The 22,340-nt window shown below is 36.0% G+C and overlaps 1 protein-coding gene across 5 annotated transcripts in view; it reads right to left on the bottom strand.

Moving 5' to 3' along the window:
- Positions 1-22,340, bottom strand: part of LOC105466139 (WD repeat domain 49) — a 189,786-nt gene that overhangs the window by 67,414 nt on the left and 100,032 nt on the right. For all 5 annotated transcript variants that reach the window (XR_011619876.1, XM_071091202.1, XM_071091203.1 and 2 more), the window contains exons 9-10: positions 19,194-19,358; positions 13,941-14,056 (exon numbers count right to left, since the gene is read on the bottom strand). Coding sequence is in view for 4 of the 5 variants with exons in the window: in XM_071091202.1 (XP_070947303.1) it covers positions 13,941-14,056; positions 19,194-19,358 (281 nt within the window). In the remaining variant the exon portion in view is untranslated. The remainder of the gene's footprint in view (positions 1-13,940; positions 14,057-19,193; positions 19,359-22,340) is intronic.

Here is a 22,340-nt window from a genome sequence, read left to right on the forward strand (position 1 = left end):
GGTGGGGAAGGGAGGAGTGTAAAGATTCCATTTTTGGGGCATTAACACCACCCTGTTTTCACTTGCTGATCTGAGCTCTGGCCAGCAGCCTATGCTAAGCCTCTTGTTTCTTCTAGAGCCATCTAGATCTCAAGTGAGCATTTGCAACCATAGTTATGGGGTCTTTCACCATCATTCTCTCTTCACCTTCTTGAGATCTTTTATTTCCACCACTCTAAAGGTTTCCTAGTTGTCCTACCAGTGTTACTCCTCAGCCTCAGAGTTTCCAGTGGCCTGCTTCTCTTCCTGCCTCCTCATCTTTCTTTCCCCACTCTTTATTTTCTATTCCCTTCTTTCTCTCACCCTTTTTAACATGTGGTATATATACACAATGGAACATTCCTTATCTTCATTCCTCCACTTCTGTCTATCCACTCAAACTGGCTTAGAGATCTCATATATCTCCATGAGTTCCAATGTCACTGCTATACAAATGGCTCTTAAATTATCTTCATTCATAATCTTTGCCAGAAATAGCTTCCATTTGCCAGTTGACAGTTCCATATAATGCTTCTATCAGCAAAAGATCTCAACATGTCAAAAATCCAAATTTGACATCTTCCCTCCATACCAGCCCTCTGTCTGCAATCCCAAATATGGTTAATAGACTAACATTCCAGCCTCTTTGGATGTCTTTCTCTTCCCCAGTCAAATTAAATACTTATATTATATCTCTGCAATATGTTACATATTCATTTCTTACTATTTTACTTCAAACAGTCAATGACAGCTTCCTGGTTCTGTGCTAACTACCTCATGGTTGAATGGCTGTAATAGCCTACTGATTAATTTTACTGCTTCTAGTTTACCCATCTCTGGCACATTCTTCATCTGGCTACTAGATTAATTATTCTACTCTGGGGCATTTTCATTTATTCTGTAAGAATTTCTTATTTGCCACATGGAAGTCACAGTTCATAGTGATGCAGGGTACAGAGCCATCAGCATAAAATGACTAAATTCAAGGTAAAATGTGGTAAGTGCTAAGAGAGTACTGATTAACTGCCATGAAAGGCCGGCGTAGAAATCAAAGAAGGCTGAGTTGAACACTGATATTTGAACTGGACCATAAAATATGGGTAGAATTTGCAAGATGAAAACACTCTGGATGGAGAAAACAACATGATAAACGATAAGGCTAATGCCCCATTAGAAAACATTTGTTAGTTTTTCATTTCCTACATGATAAAATTCAAATGTGTAAATCTGTTATTTAAGACCCAATAATACATAGATCTAATCTATGTTTTCAGAATTATTTCTCTCTATTCTTCTACCCTTGCTTTTCAGTTATATGTGAATGTCCAATTAAATATTTGACAGACGCACTGGAAGCCATAGGGTAAATATGGTATACCTTAAGTGTTAATTTTACTCAAAAAGTTTGAGGAAGAATAATTTTCTAATAAAATAAAGATAGATGAATTAATGCAAGAGAATGCAAAGTTCACCTGAATTTCAAAAAAGGAATTCAAAGTTTTAAATTTATTTTTTGCTTGCAGTAGCTGTTTTGAACTGCCTGGAGCTAAGTTTCTGAAGCACAACTTCTTGTCCAACCTAAACAATATTCTTAGTCTACTCTAGGTACCTCTGACATTTCTCTCTGTTTTGTTTTGTTTTGTTTTCATTCATGGTATGCTTTTTCATGCCCTTAGGAATTTCTTTTTACACACAGACTCACATGAACCTAACCACACACCAACTCTTTAAGGCCCATCTAATTCTGGTAGAATTCCTTAATAACTAGGATTAAAAGAAATAGTTCCTCTTCTGACCTCTTAACATCATTCACATTTAACTTACAACATCCAATGTTATATAGTTTCAGCTCCTTGGCTAAATTATAAATTCCTAGAAACCATGCATCTTGTCTTAATCTGTAACCCTACAGTAGCAAGCATAGTGACCTATACATATTGAGTGTTCAATAAATATCTGTCACATAAATGAAGAAAAAATTATCTGCTTAAATGTCACCTCCTCAGGCAAGCCTTCCCTGACCACCCTATCTGAAGACTCTCTGAGTCTCTCATCTCTTACTCTATTTCATTTTTTATAACACTTACCATTGTATGACACTGTGTTCTATATTTATTTGCTTATGTTCTATCTCTCCTATTACAAAGTAAGTTCTAGAGGATCAAGGACTTTGTTTTTTTTCTTCTACAACAGCAGCATCTAGAATAATACCTACACATGATAGGCATTTAATAAATATATGCCAAATCAATGTACGAATTATTCTATTTTAAATAATCAGATCCTTTGAATGAAGCAACAGGCTCCTGTAAATTCCATGAGACAGGTGAAAAACTGGTGCTTTCTCAAAAACGCCACCTCCTGGCTGGAGGCCAACAAACTCAGGACATTACAGCAACTCATGACAGAACAACCCTGCTCCAAGGGAGGAGAAAACAACAGCTAATCCCACTGCCTGTAACATCCTGGCTAACCAGCGGTCCTGAGTCTGTCCATGTGACAACTTCACTGTTAGCATAATGAGCATTCAAGAAAGTCAGCACACTAAATATATCTACAAGGACTCTCACTTCACTCTCCTGACACCTCCACCAGAGCAGGTGCTGGAATCTATGGCTGAAACACCTAAAGATGGATCACATCAGAGGACTCTTTGCAGACACTCCCCAGTACCAGCCCAAAGGCTGGTAGTTCCACTGGGTGACTAGACCCAGAAGAGCAGCAACAATCACTCCAGTCTGGCTTGTAGGAAGCCCCATCCCTAGGGGAAGGGACAGTGCACCACAGCAAGGGATCGCCCCATGCCATGAAACAAAAGAATCTGAACAGCAGCCCTTGAATTCCAGATTTTTTCACTGAAATAGTCTACCTGAATGAGAAGGAATCAGAAAAGTAATTCTGGTAATATGACAAAACAAGATTCTATAACACCCCCGAAAGACCACACTAGCTCCCCAGCAATGAATCCAAACCAAGAAGAAATCGCTGAATCATCAAATAAACAATTCAGAAGGTGGATTATTAAGCTACTCCAGGATATACCAGAAAAGAGTGAAAAGCAATGAAAAGAAATTTTTAAAAATACAGGATATGGATGGAAAAAAATGCTCCAGAGAAATAGATACCATAAAGAAAAAAACAATCACAACTTCTGAAAATGAAAGACACACTTAAAGATATACAAAATGCACTGGTAAGTTTCAACAATAGAATCAGACAAGTAGAAGAAAGAACTTCAGAACTCAAAGACAAGGATTTCAAATCAACCCAATCAGAAAAACAAAAAATAATTTTTTAAAAATGAACAAAGCCTCCAAAAAATTTGAGATTATGTTAAATGGACAAACCTAAGAATAATTGGTGGTCCTGAGGAAGAAGAGAAATCTAAAAGTTTAGAAAACTGCTTAGAGGGAATAATTGAGGAAAACTTTCATGACCTTTCTAGAGATCTAGACATTCAAATACAAGAAGCTCAAAGAACACCTGGGAAATTCATCACAAAAAGATCACCGCCCAGGCACATAATCATCAGGTTATCTAAAGTCAAACAAAGGAAAGAATCTTGAGGCCTATGAAGCAAAAGCATGAGCTAATCTATAAAGGAAAACCTGTCAGATAAACAGTAGATTTCTCAGCAGAAACCCTACAAGCCAGAAGGGATTGGAGTCCTATCTTTAGCCTCCTCAAACAAAGTAATTGCCAGCCAAGAATTTTGTATCCAGCAAAACTAAGCTTCATAAATGAAGGAGAAAGTCTTTTTCAGACAAAAAAATACTGAGAGTTAACAACTACCAAGCCAGGACTATAAGAAATGCTAGAAGGAGTTCTAAATCTTGAAACAAAACCTCAAAATTCACCAAAGTAGAACCTCCTTAAAGCACAAATCTCACAGAGCCTGTGAAACAATAACACAGTGGGAAAAAAAACAATGTATTCAGGCAAAAACTAGCTCAATGAATAAAACAGTACCTCACATCTCAATACTAACCATTGAATGTAAATGGCCTAAATGCTCTGCTTAAAAGATACAGAATGCCAGAATGGATGAAAATCCACCAATCAAGTATCTGCTATCTGCAAGAGACTCACCTAACATATAAGGACTCATAAACTTAAGGTAAAGGAGTGGAAAAAGATATTCCATGCAAATGGACATGAAAAGCAAGCAGGAGTAGCTATTCTTATATCAGACAAAACAGACTTTGAAGCAACAACAGTTAGAAAAGACAAACAAGAACATTATATAATGATTAGAAAAACAATCCAACAGGAAAATATCACAATCCTAAATACATACGCATCCAACATGAGAGCCCCCAAATTTATGAAACAATTATTACTAGACATAAGAAATGAGATAGATGGCAACACAGTAACAGTGGGGGACTTCAATACTGCACTGACACTAACAAACAGGTTGTCCAAGACAGAAAGTCAACAAAGAAATATCGGATTAAACCATACCCTAGAACAAATGGGCTCAACAGATATTTACAGAGCATCCTACCCAACAACTGTAGAATATACATCCTTTTCATCAGCACATGGAACATTCTCCAAGATACAACATATGATAGGTGACAAAACAGGTTTCAATAAATTTTATAAAATGGAAATTATATCAATAAATTTTAGAAAGTTGAAATTATATCAAGTACCCTCTCAAACTACAGTGGAATAAAATTGGAAATTAGCTCCAAAAGGAACCCTGAAAACTATACAAATACATGAAAATTAAGTAATCTGCTCCTCAATGATCTTTGGGTCAACAATGAAATCAAGATGGAACTTTAAAAATTCTTTGAACTGAACAATAATAGTGACACAAATTTTTAAAACCTCTGGGATACAGCAAAAGTGGTGCTAAGAGGAAAGTTCATATAAATACCTATACCAAAAAGTCTGAAAGAACACAAATAGACAATATGAGGTCATACATCAAGGAACTAGAGAAACAAGAAAAAATCAAACCCAAACCCAGCAGAAGAAAAAATATAACAAAGATCACAGAAAAATAAATGAAAAGGAAACAACAAAAAAATGCAAAAGATAAATGAAACATAAAGCTGTTTCTTTGAAAAGGTAAACAAAATTGGTAGACCATTAGTGAGATTAACCAAGAAAAGAAGAGAGAAGATCCATATAAGCTCAATTACAAATGAAATGGGAGATATTACAACTGATACCACAGAAATATGAAAGATCATTCAAGGTTACTATGAACACCTTTACACATCTAGAGGATTTGGACGCAAATTATTTCCTGTGCAAAGCCAAGAATGCTCTCAGGCTGAGCCCCAGTTTGGGAGTTTACTTGCATTAAGACAAGTTGCAGAAACTGTAGCATGTCCTTTATTCCTGTGGTGTCTTACTAATATCAGTGTGTCAGTCTTTCCTTATTGTATGTACTGATTTTAAAATCTAGAGGATTTGGACACATTTCTGGAAATACACAACCCTCCTTGATTAAATTGGGAAGAAATACAAACTCTGAACAGACCAATAACAAGTAGTGAGATTAAGACAGTAATAAAAACGTTGCCAACAAAAAAAAAGTCCAGGACTGGATGAATTCACAGCTGAATTCTATCAGATATTCAAAGAATAATTGGTACCAATCTTACTGAAACTATTCCAAAAGATAGAGAAAGAGGATATCCTCCCTACATCATTCTATGAAGCCAGTATCACCCTGATACCAAGAACAGGAAAGGATATAACAAAAAAAGGAAACTACAGACCAATAACCCCGATGAACATAGATGCGAAAATCCTGAACAAAATACTTGCCAACTAAATCCAACAGCATTTCATAAAGATAATCCAACATGATCAAGTGAGTTTCATACCAGGGATGCAGAAATGGTTTAACATACACAAGTTAATAAATGTAATATATCACATAAACAGAATTTAAAACAAATATCACACGATTATCTCAATAGATGCAGAAAAGACATTTGACAAAATCCAGCATCTCTTTACGATTAAAATCCTCAGCAAAACCTGCATCAAAGGAACATACTTCAAAGTAATAAAAGCCACCTATGGCAAACCCACAGCCAACATTATATTGAATGGGGAAAAGTTGAAAGCGTTAACCCTGAGAACTGAAACAAGACAAAAATGTCCTCTTTCACCATGTCTATTCAACATAGTACTGGAAGATCTACCAGAGCAATCAGACAAGAGAAAGAAATAAAGGGCATCCAAATCAGTAAAGAGGAAGTCAAACTGTTGCTGTTTGCCAATGATATGATTGTATACCTAGAGAACCCTAATGACTCCTCTAGAAAACCCTAATGACTCCTTCAAATGCTCCTAGATCAGATAAATGAATTCAGTAAAGCTTCAGGATACAAAATCAATGTATACAAATTGGTAGCACTGCTATACACCAACAACCACCAAGCTGAGAATCAAATCAAGAGCTCAACCCTTTTTACAACAACTGCAAAAAAAATAAAGTAAATAAAGTACTTAGAAATATACCTGACCAAGGAGGTGAAAGATCTCTACAAAGAAAACTATAAAACACTGCTGAAAGAAATCATACCTGACACAAACAAATGGAAACACATCCCATGCTCATGGACAAATAGAATCAATATTACAAAAATGATCATACTACCAAAAGCAATCTACAAATTCAAGCAATTCCCATCAAAATACCATCATCGTTCTTCACAGAATTAGAATAAACAATCCTAAAATTCACATGGAACCTAAAAGTAGTCCATACAGACAAATTAAGACTAAACAAAAAGAACAAATCTGGAAGCATCACGTTACTTGATTTCAACCTATACTACAAGGCTATAGCTACCAAAACAGGATGGTACATAGACCAGTGGGACATAGACTGGTGGGACATAGGCACAAAAAGGCCCATAGACCAGTGGGACAAAAATAGAGAACCCAGAAATAAAACCAAATACTTAAAGTCAACTGATCTTTGACAAAGCAAACAAAAGCATAAAGTAGATAAAGGACATCCTATTCAACAAATGGTGCTAGGATAATTGGCAAGCCACATGTAGAATGAAGCTGGATCCTTGCCTCTTTCTTACCTTACAGAAAAACCAAGGCAAGATGGATCAAAGACTAAATCTAAGACCTGAAACCACACAAATTCTAGAAGAACATAGGAAAAACTTGTGTAGACATTGACTTAGGCAAAGAGTTGATAACCAAGAACCCAAAATCAAATGCAACAAAAGCAAAAAATAGATGGGACCCAATTAAACTAAAATGCTTCTGCACAACAAAAGACATTATCAGCAGAGTAAACAGACAATCCATAGAGTGGGAGAAAATCTTTGCAAACTATGCTTTCAACAAAGAACTAATATCCAGAATCTGCAAGAACTCAAACAAATCACCAAGAAAAAAAACAACAATTACAAATAATCCCACCAAATGTAGGCAAAGGACATAAACAGAAAATTTTTAAAAGAACATATACAGATGGCCAACGAACATGAAAAAATGCTCAACATCACTAATTATCAGGCAAATGCAAATCAAAACCGCAATGAGATACCGCCTTACTTCTGCAAGAATGGCCATAATAAAAAGCAAAATATAATACATGTTGGCATGGACGTGGTGAAAAGGCAACACTTTTAAACTGCTGGTGGGAACGTAAACTAGAACTACACTATGGAAAACAGTATGAAGACTTCTTAAAGAACTAAAACTAGATCTACAATTTGATCCAGCAACCTCACTATCAGGTATCTCCCCAGACAAAAAGAAGTCATTATATGAAAAAGACACATGCACATGCATGTTTACAGTAGCACAATTAACAACTGCAAAAATATGGAACCAGCCCAAATGTCCATCAATCAATAGGTGGATAAAGAAAATGTGGATATATATATTCACCCTGGAATACTACTGAAATAATGACATTCATAGCAACCAGGATGGAGTTAGAGACCATTATTCTAAGTGAAGTAACTCAGGAATGCAAAAATCAAACATTGTATGTTCTCACTTATAAGTGGAAGGTAAGCTATCAGGATGCAAGAGCATAAGAACGATATAATGGACTTTGGGTACTTGCGGGGAAGGGGGGAAGGGGAGTGAGGAATAAAAGACTGCACACTGGAAACAGTGAACACTGCTTGGGTGATGGGTACGCCAAAATCTCAGAAATCACCACTGAATAAATTTTCCATGCAACCAAACACCACCTGTTCCTGTAAAACTATTGAAATAAAAATAAAAAACAAACAAATAAATAAATAAATGTAATATTAATAGCTATATTATTTTAATATTATTAATAAGGCTTCACAAGATAAGGTAACACAAGGTAACTTGAAGTTCTGAAATTGCAGTTTAATCTCATAGTAGCTTTATGTGTATGTATTTTTGATTTTCCCTTTTCCTCCTGGTAAATTTGGTTGAAGAGATTACCCTTTGAGGAGGGAGACAGTGAGGTGGCAATGGGAGATAGAAGGTCAATCTTACATATTTTGCATTATCTCTCAAGCAAAATTCAATGTCTAATGTCTTTTTGCCAAGATATTCATATCAAATTGACATACTAGGTATAGTCAGAGAATAACACCCAAAAGCACAAAATCCATAAAAAATAGTCTTTCTGATATTTGACCTTGTGTGTCAAAATGTTGAAAAACTAGTTAGCTACCACTTTCCCCTTGAAACCGAACCTGAAACTTTCATTTGAAATGACAGTTGTCCTTAAAATAATTTAAGAATCTACACTGCAGCTCTTACTTTTTCTGTTTCAAAGATAACGGTTTTTAAGTTTATACTTTTGCCAAGTAAAATTAAAGTTCAGAATGAGCCAATTTTAAGGCCATTTTAGGAGTCTGAGAGACTTCTTTTTCTGGCATTGAAGGAGTTTACTAGTTCCAGTACACACTCCACATTTGCCACCCTGAGAGTATCACAAGTACTGCTACTGAATGATTGTATCATCTTGTGAAAATGAATCACGTCTCTAATTTCGAATTTTGATATGACGACCAAGTCTGTGAGAACAAAATTAGTTTACCTGTCAAGTGCAAAAAAAAAAAAAAAAAATACAAAAAGAAAAATGTTTAAAACCATCTTTTTTCTAGGATGAATGAGCTAGGCAAATAACTTTTTAACCCAAACTTATCATGTAAAAATTGTCATGGAGAGAACACAAAAATTCAATTAACTACTTGTTCCCTCAGAAGTTAATTGTTGTTAGTCCTATTGTCATGTCTTTTTAATGCCTGTTTTTCAATTCATTGCTTTTTAGACTTAAAAAGGGTATCTCAAAGGCAGAGAATTCATTTGATATAAATCAGCTTATTTTTAGTCATTTTCCAATTTTCCTAAAATTTGTAAAGTCAAATTTTGAATACTAGAATAAGTATAAATTATATGTAAGAATTATTTGTGAATTTCAAAAATACCTGCCCCCTCTTTCCCTCCAATATGGTTATTCTAAAATAAATTACAACTTTGGAATATTCCATGCTGATTCTTATCCTAATAATGGAAACCAATTGAGTCATATAGAGTTATAGTTTCTTAGTAAGGCAATTATTAAGAATGTAATATCTTGTGATATATAAGTTTTATTTTTGAGTAACCTCAAATCTTTAGTCTCGTTTCACTTAAAAATACTTTTAAAAATCAAATTATATCAATAGCTATTTATTGAGTTCCTACTTTCTACAGTGCTCTGTGAAGGATGCTAGTATAAATAAAATTTTCAGAATCATTGAAAATTATATGAAAGATTCTCTTTTTAGTATGTATGTCTAGACTTTTAAGGAGATAAAATCTTCATAAACAAATTTCTCACAAAAGAAAGCAATAAATATATAAGGTGACAGATACGTTAGCTTGATTTAATGATTTCAAAATGTATACAAGTATCAAGACATTACCTGTGTGCTGTAAACATATACAATTTTTATTTGTCAATTATACCTGGATAAAGTTGGAGGGAAAACTACAGAGATTTCTCCTTTACAGAAAAGAGAAAATTAAAATGGGGGGAACTAAGAGGTATTTTTTTTTTTTAGAGAGCTTTAAATATATTATAAAATCATAGATTTTGGAGGCAGGATAAAATCTTAAATTCTTAAGAGTATTTATTTAATTTTACTAGAACTATACATATTATATGCCTACTTTGAACAAACGCAAACTTAACTGATAATCTAGCCATTTAATTTTAGCAACATAAATATGGCCACAGATTCAACCAGGTATTTTTGAATTGACTCTACGCCAACTCACAACTTAGTTCTAAGTATATTTTGCTTAAAATAATGAGAAACACATTTCTACGGTTCTAAATTTGGGACTTCTTTTTACTGACAGAAAAATTCTCTAGATATGAATGACTGTATTCCTAAATAGCTAACATGTGCTCTCTAGTTCATTTTGCTTAGGCCCAAACATTCATATTTACCATATCCTGCCTTGTATGTATTGACCTGCCATCCATAAAAAAGTGGATGCGTTTGAAACAGGAATCGTGATTCTTTACATTCAGCCTTCTGTAGTTTCTAACTCAGGGCTTTCAACCTAGTGCAATTTAAAAATATATATGGGAAGGAAAGGGAAAAAAGAGAGCAAGCTATATATCTGAGTTGTTGTTAAGTTGCTAACATGTGTTTTTTGTGTGTGTGTTTCTTCATATGTACTGATTCATTAGCTTCAATTAAAATGAAAAAATGCTCAATTAATCATTTATTTTAAAATATATAATTGCTGTCTCATGGTGTGATGACTCCATTTGCAATCAGTGCTACCCAGGAGTGGTAGAAAGAGTACTGACTTTGGCACAGAATTCTAACTCAGCGACCTACTAAGTTTGTCACCTTGGCTGAGCTACCCAACCTCTTCAAGCCTCGGTAGCCTTCCTTGTAAAAAGGGGTTGCTAATACTTAGACTTCTGATTCATTGTGAAGAGAGAATATAATAGATTTTAATATCTATGCTGCTTGCCTCTCACTAGGAATGTGATTGTGAGTAATTAATCTCTCTAATCCCTAGTTTCCCTGTCTATTCAACTAACATTTATTAAGTCACTCAACGAATATCACCAAGTTTCTAGTAAGCTCCAGGAATGCACACATACACAAATATCCCTATTAAAGAAAATACAAGAAACTAGAGAGCACAAAGACAAAATGGGGACATTTTGTCTTCTATACTGAGAGTTAAGAGAAATGTCCTGGTGGAGAAGATATCTGAACGAGTCTTCAAATAGGAATAAATGTTAGCCAAATGAGCAAAGTTTGAGAGGGATTTCTAGATGAGAGAATAAAGGCATAAGGGTGTAAAACAGTATGGTTTGTATGCGAACACCCTAAGGAAGCTGCTATTTGATAGAGTTTAGAATATACAGAAAATGGGAGAAAATGAAACTAGAAAATAAAAGAATAGATCCAGGTCAGAGGGAGCTTAGATTTATTTTGTAGACACTCTGAAAGGTTTTAAGCAAGGACATAACATAGAATTCATTGGAGAAAGAAATCACTGTAGCTAAAGCGAGCAGAATCTATTTAAGAAGTGAGAGGTAGGCATTAGGAGGACAAAGGACAAGTTAGAAGGCTGTGGCATTCATCAAAGTGGAAATTATGCTCGAATTATACTAATACCATAGTACAATTTATAGGAGCAGGTTTAAGAAATATTTAGGGCATAAAATAGATATGACTTAGTGATTTCTTTGTTGTGTGCAAAGAGAGAGAAGCAGAGTGGATGTCTTGGTCTCTGGCAATTAATTGAAGTTCCAAATAAAAGAGAAATAGCAAGTTTTGGAAAGGAGATAAATAATTATTTCAGTTGAGAACATGTTGAATTTGAGATTGCAGTCAGACACATACAGCAAGCAAATGGGTAACTGAGCTTAGAGAGATAAGACCTGAAGACAGACATTTGAGGTATCTATAAAATATTGCCTACCTTCCAAGATGATGCTAAGGATTAAATTAGCCAACGTGTATAAAGTGGCTAATGCTACACAGCACTGTAAATAAAATAAATCGGATGGCTTATTTAAGTACTTTACTCAAAAATGTAATTACCATTCCATCCTGCACATAATTCTTGAACCAATCTCTGAATTTGAATAAAATCTGAAGTAAAAGTTACAACTTAACCTAATAGACTCTAAAACAATGCATTGAAGAAAGCTTAATAAGACGGCTGTCAATCTTCTAGTTATTTCTTCTCTAATCACTAAACTATTAAGGAGTTGGCTTAATGGTCCATCCTCCTCTAACTACAACTGAACAGTTCCTGCCCTGTTGCCTCTTTTGTTACATGCCTCCTGGTAAAAAGAATCCTGTCTTAGATCCTGTAAAATCTATCTTAACATAAAGCCTCTGACTTAGAATATATAATTTTTAAATTCACCAATATAAAAGTGAAATAATATAACAGAATGTATTAATTCAATTTTCAATTTCAACTAAGGTATCCAAGTCCTGACAACCTTGAGGATAATGGAAAAGATGAAAGAAGATGGAAAAAGTGGTAATTTTTCCTACTCTCATCCCAGTTTTTCCAAAGCTTCTTCCACAAATTATAGAAAGTGACCACCCACCAACATAGATAGAATAATAGATGTTCCTTTAAACCACTTTTAGGTGACTCTACATCTAATCTTTCCAATTTTCCCTTGTAAGCAATCAAAAAAACTTACAGTTGATGCTAATTCCTAACTATGGATATCTAAAAATAAATTAAGGAAATGGCATTGCCAAGTTTTGACTTGATTATTTTTTAAAATTCCTTTTTGTTATGTTTAAAACTTAAATTGAATCAGCTGGACATCACACATGGTAGAGAGCTAAACTTATTCACTGCTATTTTCTAATTATAGAGATCATTAGATCATAGACTGTGGAGTGGTTGTGGGTTGATAATGGATCATGAATCCTTTCCGAGATGTGAAGAAGTCTTGTCCTTCATGGATGAGGATGATTGAATTAGTTCTTAATATCAAGTAGAATAATCTGGCTATACTTACTTTCTTATTGTCAAATTACTCCTAAAAATAAGGTAGCGTGTGGCACTATGTTTGCTGGTCTGTATTTGCACATTTGCATTAGAAAAAACTCTTCCCTGTGATTGATAAAAATCCCCATATATATATACTGCTGGTTTTCTAGGTATAAAGTCTGATGTAATCCTAGCTTCAAAGCATTAAGGTCATAATTCTATAGTGAATAACATTGGATGATTACCTATTAGAGCAATATTTTCTAAACTGATGAATTAATGGACAATATATTTTCAAAACATATCACACTTTAATTTTCCTACTGCTTATACAGTGCCACAGAACTGTTTATGATCCTTAGTTCTGTCAGAAAGAAAAGGAAACAGAAGTAATTTTCCTTGTAATGAAATGGATGTAATGCTCCTCGAGAAGAGTAAGTGCCTTTTGAAAAGCCCTTTTCTGCACTGATAGAAAGGAGGAGCTATCACAGGACTCAGTTGGCTATTTCCTTCTTGTGTTGCAACTGAAAATAAGTCATGAGAAAAGAAGTAATGAGTTTCCTTTACAGTTGAAGGAATGTAATTTACAAGTTAAGAATTTATTGACCATAAAATTTGGGAAACTTTTGGAACCTAGGAAGTGGTAATACATCCCCACCTGAAATGGTTAAAGAAAGAAAAATTTCCAAAGCCAGAAGAAATTTCCAAAGCCAGAAGAAAACCTTCTAACAATTCTCAAAGCCACCCAAGCTATGCAATCTTCTAATATTTTATTCACTAAGCATTCAGTCAATTCCAACTAGGGTATCACTCACCTAGGTCACCAGCAAGTTTTAATGACACACAGTCAACCAAGATTTTTATGTTCTTTCTTCTTTTAGATTTTGATTAAAATAAAACATTCTCCTTTTTACCTTCCTATAGTTTTCCATGAAGCATAATCATACCTCTCCCAGCCTGTAACCAGTATTGTCTTCTTAAGAATGAGGATTTGTGAAATATCCACAGCTCCATCTTGCCCAACATTCAGTGTATGGTGACAATATCCATTGAAGTCCCATATCTTTAAGAGAAAAATTAAAACCACCTTTGAGACAGGAAGGTAAACTTTTGTGTTTATATTCTGAACTAGGATTAATTCATTTAGGATATGTAATCATTAAAGAAAATCAACTCATCATTGAATTTTGCCACTATATTACTCTAGTAATATTGTGAAATATCTACTTGGTCTTCATCCCCATTTCTCAGCACAATAACTTTTAAAGCCCTCAGACTCTTTCTCTAATGATAAGATAGTATTTAGTATGCTAATGATATGACTCCAGGCTGGGGATCCCCTAAATAGCTTCAGAGTGGGGGCCGGTCTCAAGAAACACCAAGCCCAACCCCAAAACCCCTAGGGAGCAGAGAGGAGTTTAAAGTTGAGTTCATCTCCAGTGGTCAGTGATGGAATCAATCATGCCTGTGTAATGAAGCCTCCATAAAAACCCAAAAGTATGGGAGTTGAAGAGATTCTAGACAGCTGAACATATGTGGAGGTTGCTGGTGGGTGAAAAGCCCAGTATGGAAGAGCTGTGTCCACATGCCTTGCATTATGCATCTCTTCCATCTGTCTGTTCATCTGTATCCTTTGTAATATCATTTATAATTAATGAATACATGTAAGTCAAGTGTTTCCCCGAGTTCTGTAAGTCACTCTAGCAAATTAATCGGATCCAAGGAGAGGGCCACAAGAATGCTGATTTACAGCCCATCAGTCAGAATCACAAGTTACAACCTATGCTTGTGACTGGCATCTAAAGAAAGAAGCAGACTTATGGGACTGAGCCCTCAACCTATAGGATCTGACTCTATCTCCAAGTAGCTAGTGTCAGAATAGAATTGAATTGGAGGACACCCAACTGGCGTCCTCTGGAAAATCTACCACAGAATTGGTGTATGGGAAAAATCCCTACACATATATTGGTGACCAGAGGTGTGTATTGTATTCAGTGTGATGGTAGGAGAAACTGACTTTTTTTCCTATATAAAGTTATGCATCACTTAATAACAGGATACATTCTGAGAAATGCATCATTGGGTGATTTTATCATTGTGCCAATATCATACAGTGTACTTATGCAAACCTAAATGGTACAATCTACTACACACCCAGACTACATGGTATAGTCTATTGCTCCTAGGCTAAAAAGCTGTACAGCATGTTACTGTACTGAATACTGTCAACAATTGTAACACAATGGTAAGTATTACTGTACTGAATACTATCAACGATTGTACACAATGGTAAGTATTTGTGTATCTAAACACAGAAAAGGTACAGTAGAAATATGGTATTATAATCTTAAGGGACCACCATCATATATGCAGTCTGTTCTTAACTGAAATGTTGTTCGACAGTTCATGACTGTACATATTTTAGACTCTACTTGTAACTCTATCAATCTATTCCAATAATAGTTCTTCAAATACTGTAAGTTAATATGTATTCTAAATGGAGACACAATACAAAATCATGAAGAAAACCATTGTGGAATCTGTTGACATCCTGAAGTTTTCACTATGTCTAAACTTCTGCTTCCTCATCTGTGACACAGGAACTTTACTCTTCAGGGATGCTTGGAGGATTAAACAGCTGATACAGAACCTGAAACAGTCATCATTTATTAGATTTCTCATCCTCTACCAATAAAACCTCCTGTTGATAGTGGGTGCTAGACACAGTCCTCAAGAGGACACAAGCGGTTCCGGTTTACCTGCTGAGGCAGTGGAGTGAAAACTGAAGCCCAATAGGCATACTTTAAGGAGAGCCTCATTAGATTAGTAGCAGTTTAAACTAAGCTCTACTATGAAACCTTGTTGGCACATCATGCACAGAGGTCACATTGGCACTATCGAAATTAAAATGCAGGCCAGGCACCGTGGCTCATGCCTGTAATCACAGCACTTTGGGAGGCTGAGGCAGGCGGATCACCTGAGGTCAGGAGTTTGAGATCAGCCTGGCCAACATGGTGAAACCCTGTCTCCATTAAAATTACAAAAATTAGGTGGGACCAGGCACAGTGGCTCACACCTGTAATCTCAACACTTTGGGAGGCTGAGGTGGGTGGATCACAAGGTCAGGAGTTTGAGACCAGCCTGGCCAATATGGTGAAACCCCTTATCTATTAAAAAAACAAAAATTTGCCAGGCATGGTGGCATGCGCCTGTAGTCCCAGCTACTCAAGAGGCTGAGGCAAGAGAATAGCTTGAACCCAGAAGGCAGAGGTTGCAGTGAGCTAAGATTGTGCCACTGCACTCCAGCCTGAGCGACAGAGTGAGACTCCATCTCAAAAAAAAAAAAAATAGCTGGGCATGGTGGTGCACACCTGTAATCTCAGCTACTCAAGAGGCTAAGAGAGGAGAATCACTTGAACCTGAGAGGCAGCAGTTGCAGTGAGCCAGGATCGTCCCACTGCACTCCAGCCTGGGCAACAGAGCAAGACTCTGTCTCAAAAAATAATAATAATTACTAAAAGGCCTATACCCTTTAAAAATTTAGCTTCTAGAAAATCATGCCACAGATGATTAAAAATTGGCTTAAATTTTGGCTTAAAAGTTCAGCTTCTAGAAAATCATTCACAGATACATTCATATATGTAAAATGACATATTTTCAAGCCTATTCTTGCAGCATTGTTAAAAAGCAAAAGATTTGAATCAATGTAATTGCTCACTAGTAAGAAAATAGCACAATCAGAATAAGGACTGTCTATGCAGTAGCATATAATGTAGCCGTAAAGAAGAATGAGTCATTTCCATTTTTCATTTTCCTAGACTCTGCCAAAACTCAACCACCTATGGAAGCTTGAGCAAGTTGCCTTAACTCTTTGGGCTTCAGTTTCCTCGTTTGTAAAATCAAGATGATAAGAGTACCAACCTTGTAGATATACGTATATGGGTGTGTGAAGTCCTTAGAATAGTGCCTGGTTCATAGTAAGCATGGAATAAATATTAGCTAACATTATTATTATTGTATCCATTTATATGAGTCAATATCCAAGACAGAAAAATGCAAATGCAGAACAGCATGTATAGTAGGCTGCCATCAAGAAACAAATGGCCAGCCACAGCGGCACGTGATTGTAATCCCAGCTACTCAGGAGGAGGCTGAGACACTAGGATCACTTGAACCCAGGGGTTTGAGACTTACCCAGGAAACATAGTGAGACCCTGTCTCTAAAAACAAACAAACAAGAATGACTGAATGAAAATAAACAAACAAATGGTGCTTATGGCCAGAAGGATGCACAAGAAAACAGTAACAGTGGTAGCCTCAGAGAAGGAGCTGGAAACAGCGATGATATATTTTCACTATACATCTATTTTATATTTCAAAAATTTTATTATATGCACACATTAATTATTCAAAACATTAATTAATTTAAAAAGAGACCGTTCAAAGCCATGATGAATAAGTTAATAATTTTAAGTCTTTGATTACATAGGTACTGAATTTGGATTCTAAATTATAAATTAGATTGGAAAATGTCATTCATTCTTGTTTCTTCATAGAATACGGCCATAGCAACTCGAACCTGATTTATGTGTCCTACACAGAAGTTGCCAGACTTCAGAATTCTGTTGTGCTCTTGTGATAAAGATAAATGCACCTTCAGAAGCAGTTATTATACTACTAAATTCACATTAACTTCTAAGATGTCAAAGCTTCAGCTGAGACTTGAGGCACACACATACTCCTCATCCATGTCACTATGTTTTCCTCTACACATAGCTCTTACCAAGTCCACCTTAAATAATTTCCACAAGTAGGTATTGCAAAGATCTGAATGTCCCCTGGTCCTACTAAGTCCCTTAGTTGGGATTATTTTAGCAACATCTACAAGGTAAGCCTTACCCTAGATTCTATACCCAGTTACTTTCCGAGATAGAGTTAAATAGAACCTAATCCATTCACTCCAATGTTCAATTCATTCTCACACCCCAGGACTGGTAAGTGAGATACTGGCTTTTCCTATTTGCCTGAACCACTGTCTAATACTCCAATTCCAGTTATTTCTCTTTTATTTCACCTCAATTATTGGGATTATGGTTGTCCCGGTACCTTCACACATCTTATCAGCTCTCCTGTAAACTAGATTACTTTACTTAAACCCAAATCTCCAGTCCATACCTCATTCCATTAACCTTCTCATAGGCCAACTTCTACTAATTTCCAGAGATTCCCTTTTCAACGCCCCATAGCACTTTCCTCACACTAATAATTGCCAGCCTGTAATCCCATTGAATACTTAAACTTCTAGGATGTTCTACCTACATATCTAGATAGCTTTCCATCACCCTCCCCTACAGCTTAACTGAGTGCATCATACACTACACCATGGAAGGTAGTCTAATGCCCAGTTTTAGCAGGTTTGAGAAACATTCAAAGCTTATTCAGGAAATTACCTTCTATTGTCTCATAGTGGCACAAGCCATTTCCAATCAAAGACTCGTTACTCTTGGGGCTGAGGGGAGCAGAGAAGATTCACTGGTGGGCATGACTTCAGATATCAAGTAACTAGTTTTTCATGAAAAGTTGATAATTTTGCAAAAGAAATTAGCACCTTCCTCCCAGAAGAAACAAATGATAAATATAGAATAAGAAACTTAGAAGCATCAAATCATGTTAGTTTAGAATGGATAAGATTATGATTATTCTTTCTACTATTTGAATTTCACGTAACAAAAATTAAAATTACAAAATAGTTTACTTTTAAATATTTATTTCTTGAAAAATTTGCATCTATGACATTTTTTAAAGTTTACTTAAGTAGTCTTGATTTCTCATTTAATCAACTTTAAAAAGGGAAAACTACAGACATTAGCCGAAGCACATGAAATTATCCAGGCGTCGTATTCCCCAAAGTAGTCCCCTATTCACTACAATAAAAAAGGGGCTTTCTGAAATTAGTAAGCCAAGTTATATTTTCATTCTAAATAATTTATTCAGAAAAATTATTTATTCATTTTTCCACAGAGGTTTATTTTCCTAGCAGTTTTGTTATTAGATGGTTGGAATTTTCTCACTCTTATCATGTCTCATTTCTCTTCTTGCAATGCCAAAAAGGCAAAAATGAGAATATCTATAGCCATGTCTTCTGGCATAGTATTTTAATCTCCTCATATCTGGATAGAAAAGCATCATTGTGTTCGCACCTTTACAGTTCCATCTGTGCTGCCAGTCAAAAGCCGAGTCTCATTTGCATCAAGGGCCATGGTGCTGATTTCTGCGTTGCCATGGCAACCAGTAAACTGTTTGATTTTCTGCCCAGTGTCTATCATCCAGAAGGAAACAGTAGACCCTGTATCAGAGCTGATTACCTAAGAGAAAATTACATTTTAAAGCAATTAAATATAGTCTCAGAATCAACCATTTATATTTCAATAAAGACATCCAGCCTGTGCATTTCTAGTCCGAAGATCGCCCAATAGTCAGAGACATTTTTGTAATGGACTTTCTTTCTGTTAAGCCGATAACATTTCAATTTCGACTAGACCTGAGGTAATGAAGTCGTGATCCTCTTTATCAGAGGAGATAGGAATCTGCTTTCCTTACTCACCATTCAGCTTTAGTATCTAGAGGCCATTCCAAAATCAAATTCTGAAAATAAACTTACGAACCTTTCCCATTTAGATGAGAAAGCTGATTTTACTAGTCATGGTGCTCTGACACTATTTACTATATGAAAAGAAACATTTCACAATATAGCAGCTTTCATTTAGCATTCAGAAAAGAAGCTCTATCAGCCATTATGGAAAATGTTAATTTCAACGAATTACTAGAACTATGCTTTTAATGCCATTAGTCCTTTGCTTTCTTTTTTCCCAAACTACTGTGTATATTTTTATAGCTAAACGCAATTACTGATAGGTCACTAAAACAAACAAGCACAGGTTAAATATAAATCTACATGCACACTTTGAGAGAAAGGCAACAAGACAAATGCTGGAAGGGAAAGGATTATATACAGCAGTTCAAAAATGAGAAATTTTATGGTGGCAAGTGGACTGCTAATTTCAGTTCAAGATATTTAAGAGATTCATAGGTTAAAACCACCTAGCTAATATGACTTTGAAAACCAAAATAATGAAAGAAAAATAATAAGCACATAAATGCATAGCTAGGAAGTTGTCTAAAGCAATATGTAGATTTTACCCAGCACTTTGGGAGGCCGAGATGGGCGGATCACTAGGTCAGGAGATCGAGACCATCCTGGCTAACACGGTGAAACCCCGTCTCTACTAAAAAATACAAAAAACTAGCCGGGCCAGGTGGCGGGCGCCTGTAGTCCCAGCTACTCGGGAGGCTGAGGCAGGAGAATGGCGTAAACCAGGGAGGCAGAGCTTGCAGTGAGCTGAGATCCGGCCACTGCACTCCAGCCTGAGCGACAGAGCGAGACTACGTCTCAAAAAAAAAAAAAAAAAAAAAAAGAAAGCTTAAAGCATTTCTTTTTCTGTTTGGGTATTCATTACCATTGTATAAATGTAAATGTATTAATAATATGTTAAATTTAAATGCTGCATTTTCATAATCAAACGGGTTGAAGTTTATCAAATGTATATTCAGGACTGGCCATCATGCATGCATGCATTCATTCATTCATTCTACAGCCACTTGCATAACATCCAGGCTCCATAATGGCAATGGAACTTCACTGGCAAAATCCTGCTCTCAAGGAGTCCATTGTCTATAGTTTACACCTGTACATTAAAACCACCTGGGGAACTTTAAGAAGCATCACTGCATACCAGACCAGAAACTCTGATTCAATTGGCCAAGGAAATTGATTTTTACAGAGCATCACAGGTGATTTAAATTTACAGGCTGACCTATGACCTGCTGGTCTAGATGAAGAAACAGGTAAGAAACAGATAAATGCTAAACAATGTTTCAAGTTTAGAGGTATCACCTTTGGGTGCTGTGGAAGCACAGAGTGGAAAACCTGAAGTCCACTTGCTGGAGTGGGGGATTGGGTTAGGGAGTGGAGGAGCAAGGGGCAAGTCAGGATTCACAGAGAAGGTGATAACTGATCTGGGATTGAAGATGGAGACATATATTTATTATGAGATGTACCCCAAGCCCTTTCACTTATAATCTCATTGGGTCTTTACGAAAACTCTATGAAATAATGTTAGCACCATTATTTTACCAATGATGAAATTGAGTTTGTAATTAGCTAACAATGTCCCCAAACTTACAGATTTGAATTCTAGACATAGAAAGCCACATCGTAAGGTCTTCCTCTATTCCAGCACAGTATTCCAGACAACTAACAGTTCACTTAGGAAAGCACTTGGAGAATATTCCAAGAATGAGAAACAATGCAAAGCTTCATGGAGCCCGAGTGCAGAGTATTTGAAGTGACAAATATGGTGGGATTTCAAACGAGGAGGCAAGCTGAAGATGAAACTTTAGAAATCTCTGGTAAGCAGCTCCAGAGAATACTGAGTAATGTATAAAGTCAATTTTACTGGGAGAGGGCCCACAGCTTTCATCAATTATCACTGGGGGCCAATGATTAATCTAAAAGGTTAAAAACATTATTATTGTTCTTAATAAGGGAAAGAGTAATATAGTATTTTTTGTTGGTTGACTTGTAAAAATACTTCTTGCAACAGTATGGAGAATAAACTGGAGTTTTGGGAAGACCATTTGGAGGCTGCTGTAAGAGTACAGGTAAGAGATTCTCACCTAATAGAGTAGTTCTGGGGTACAAAGGAGTGGAACAATTGAAAGAAAGGGCCATGATTTAGCAACATTTGTATCTCAACAAAGAAATGAGCCAGGTGCAGTAGCTCATGCCTGTAATCCCAGCACTTTGGGAGGCCGAGGTGGGTGGATCACAAGGTCAGGAGTTCGAGACCAGCCTAACCCACATGGTGAAACCCCATCTCTACTAAAAATACAAAAATTAGCCAGGCGTGGTGATGCACACCTGTAATCCCAGCTACTCGGGAGGCTGAGGCAGGAGAATTGCTTGAACACAGAAGGCGGAGGTTGCAGTGAGCCAAGATCGCACCACTGCACTCCATCCTGGGTGACAAAACAAAACTCCATCTCAAAAAAAAACAAAAAACAGAAAAAAAACAAAGAACGGATAATGAGCATATGATCCTTTTAGCCCTTCTTTTTCTGAAATTACAACTTTAATGAGACAATTTCTTAAATGAAGTAAACCTGTATTTATGCTACACATTTTCTCTCACTGAAATCAAAGGTACCTTAAATATTTAATTACCATTGTTAAACTACTGTGTAATTTCTAAGACCAAATGATCTGGATCTTTGAAATAATGTAACAA

The sequence above is a fragment of the Macaca nemestrina genome, chromosome 2 (assembly GCF_043159975.1).
Source record: "Macaca nemestrina isolate mMacNem1 chromosome 2, mMacNem.hap1, whole genome shotgun sequence".
In the NCBI taxonomy this organism is placed as follows: Eukaryota; Metazoa; Chordata; class Mammalia; order Primates; family Cercopithecidae; genus Macaca; species Macaca nemestrina.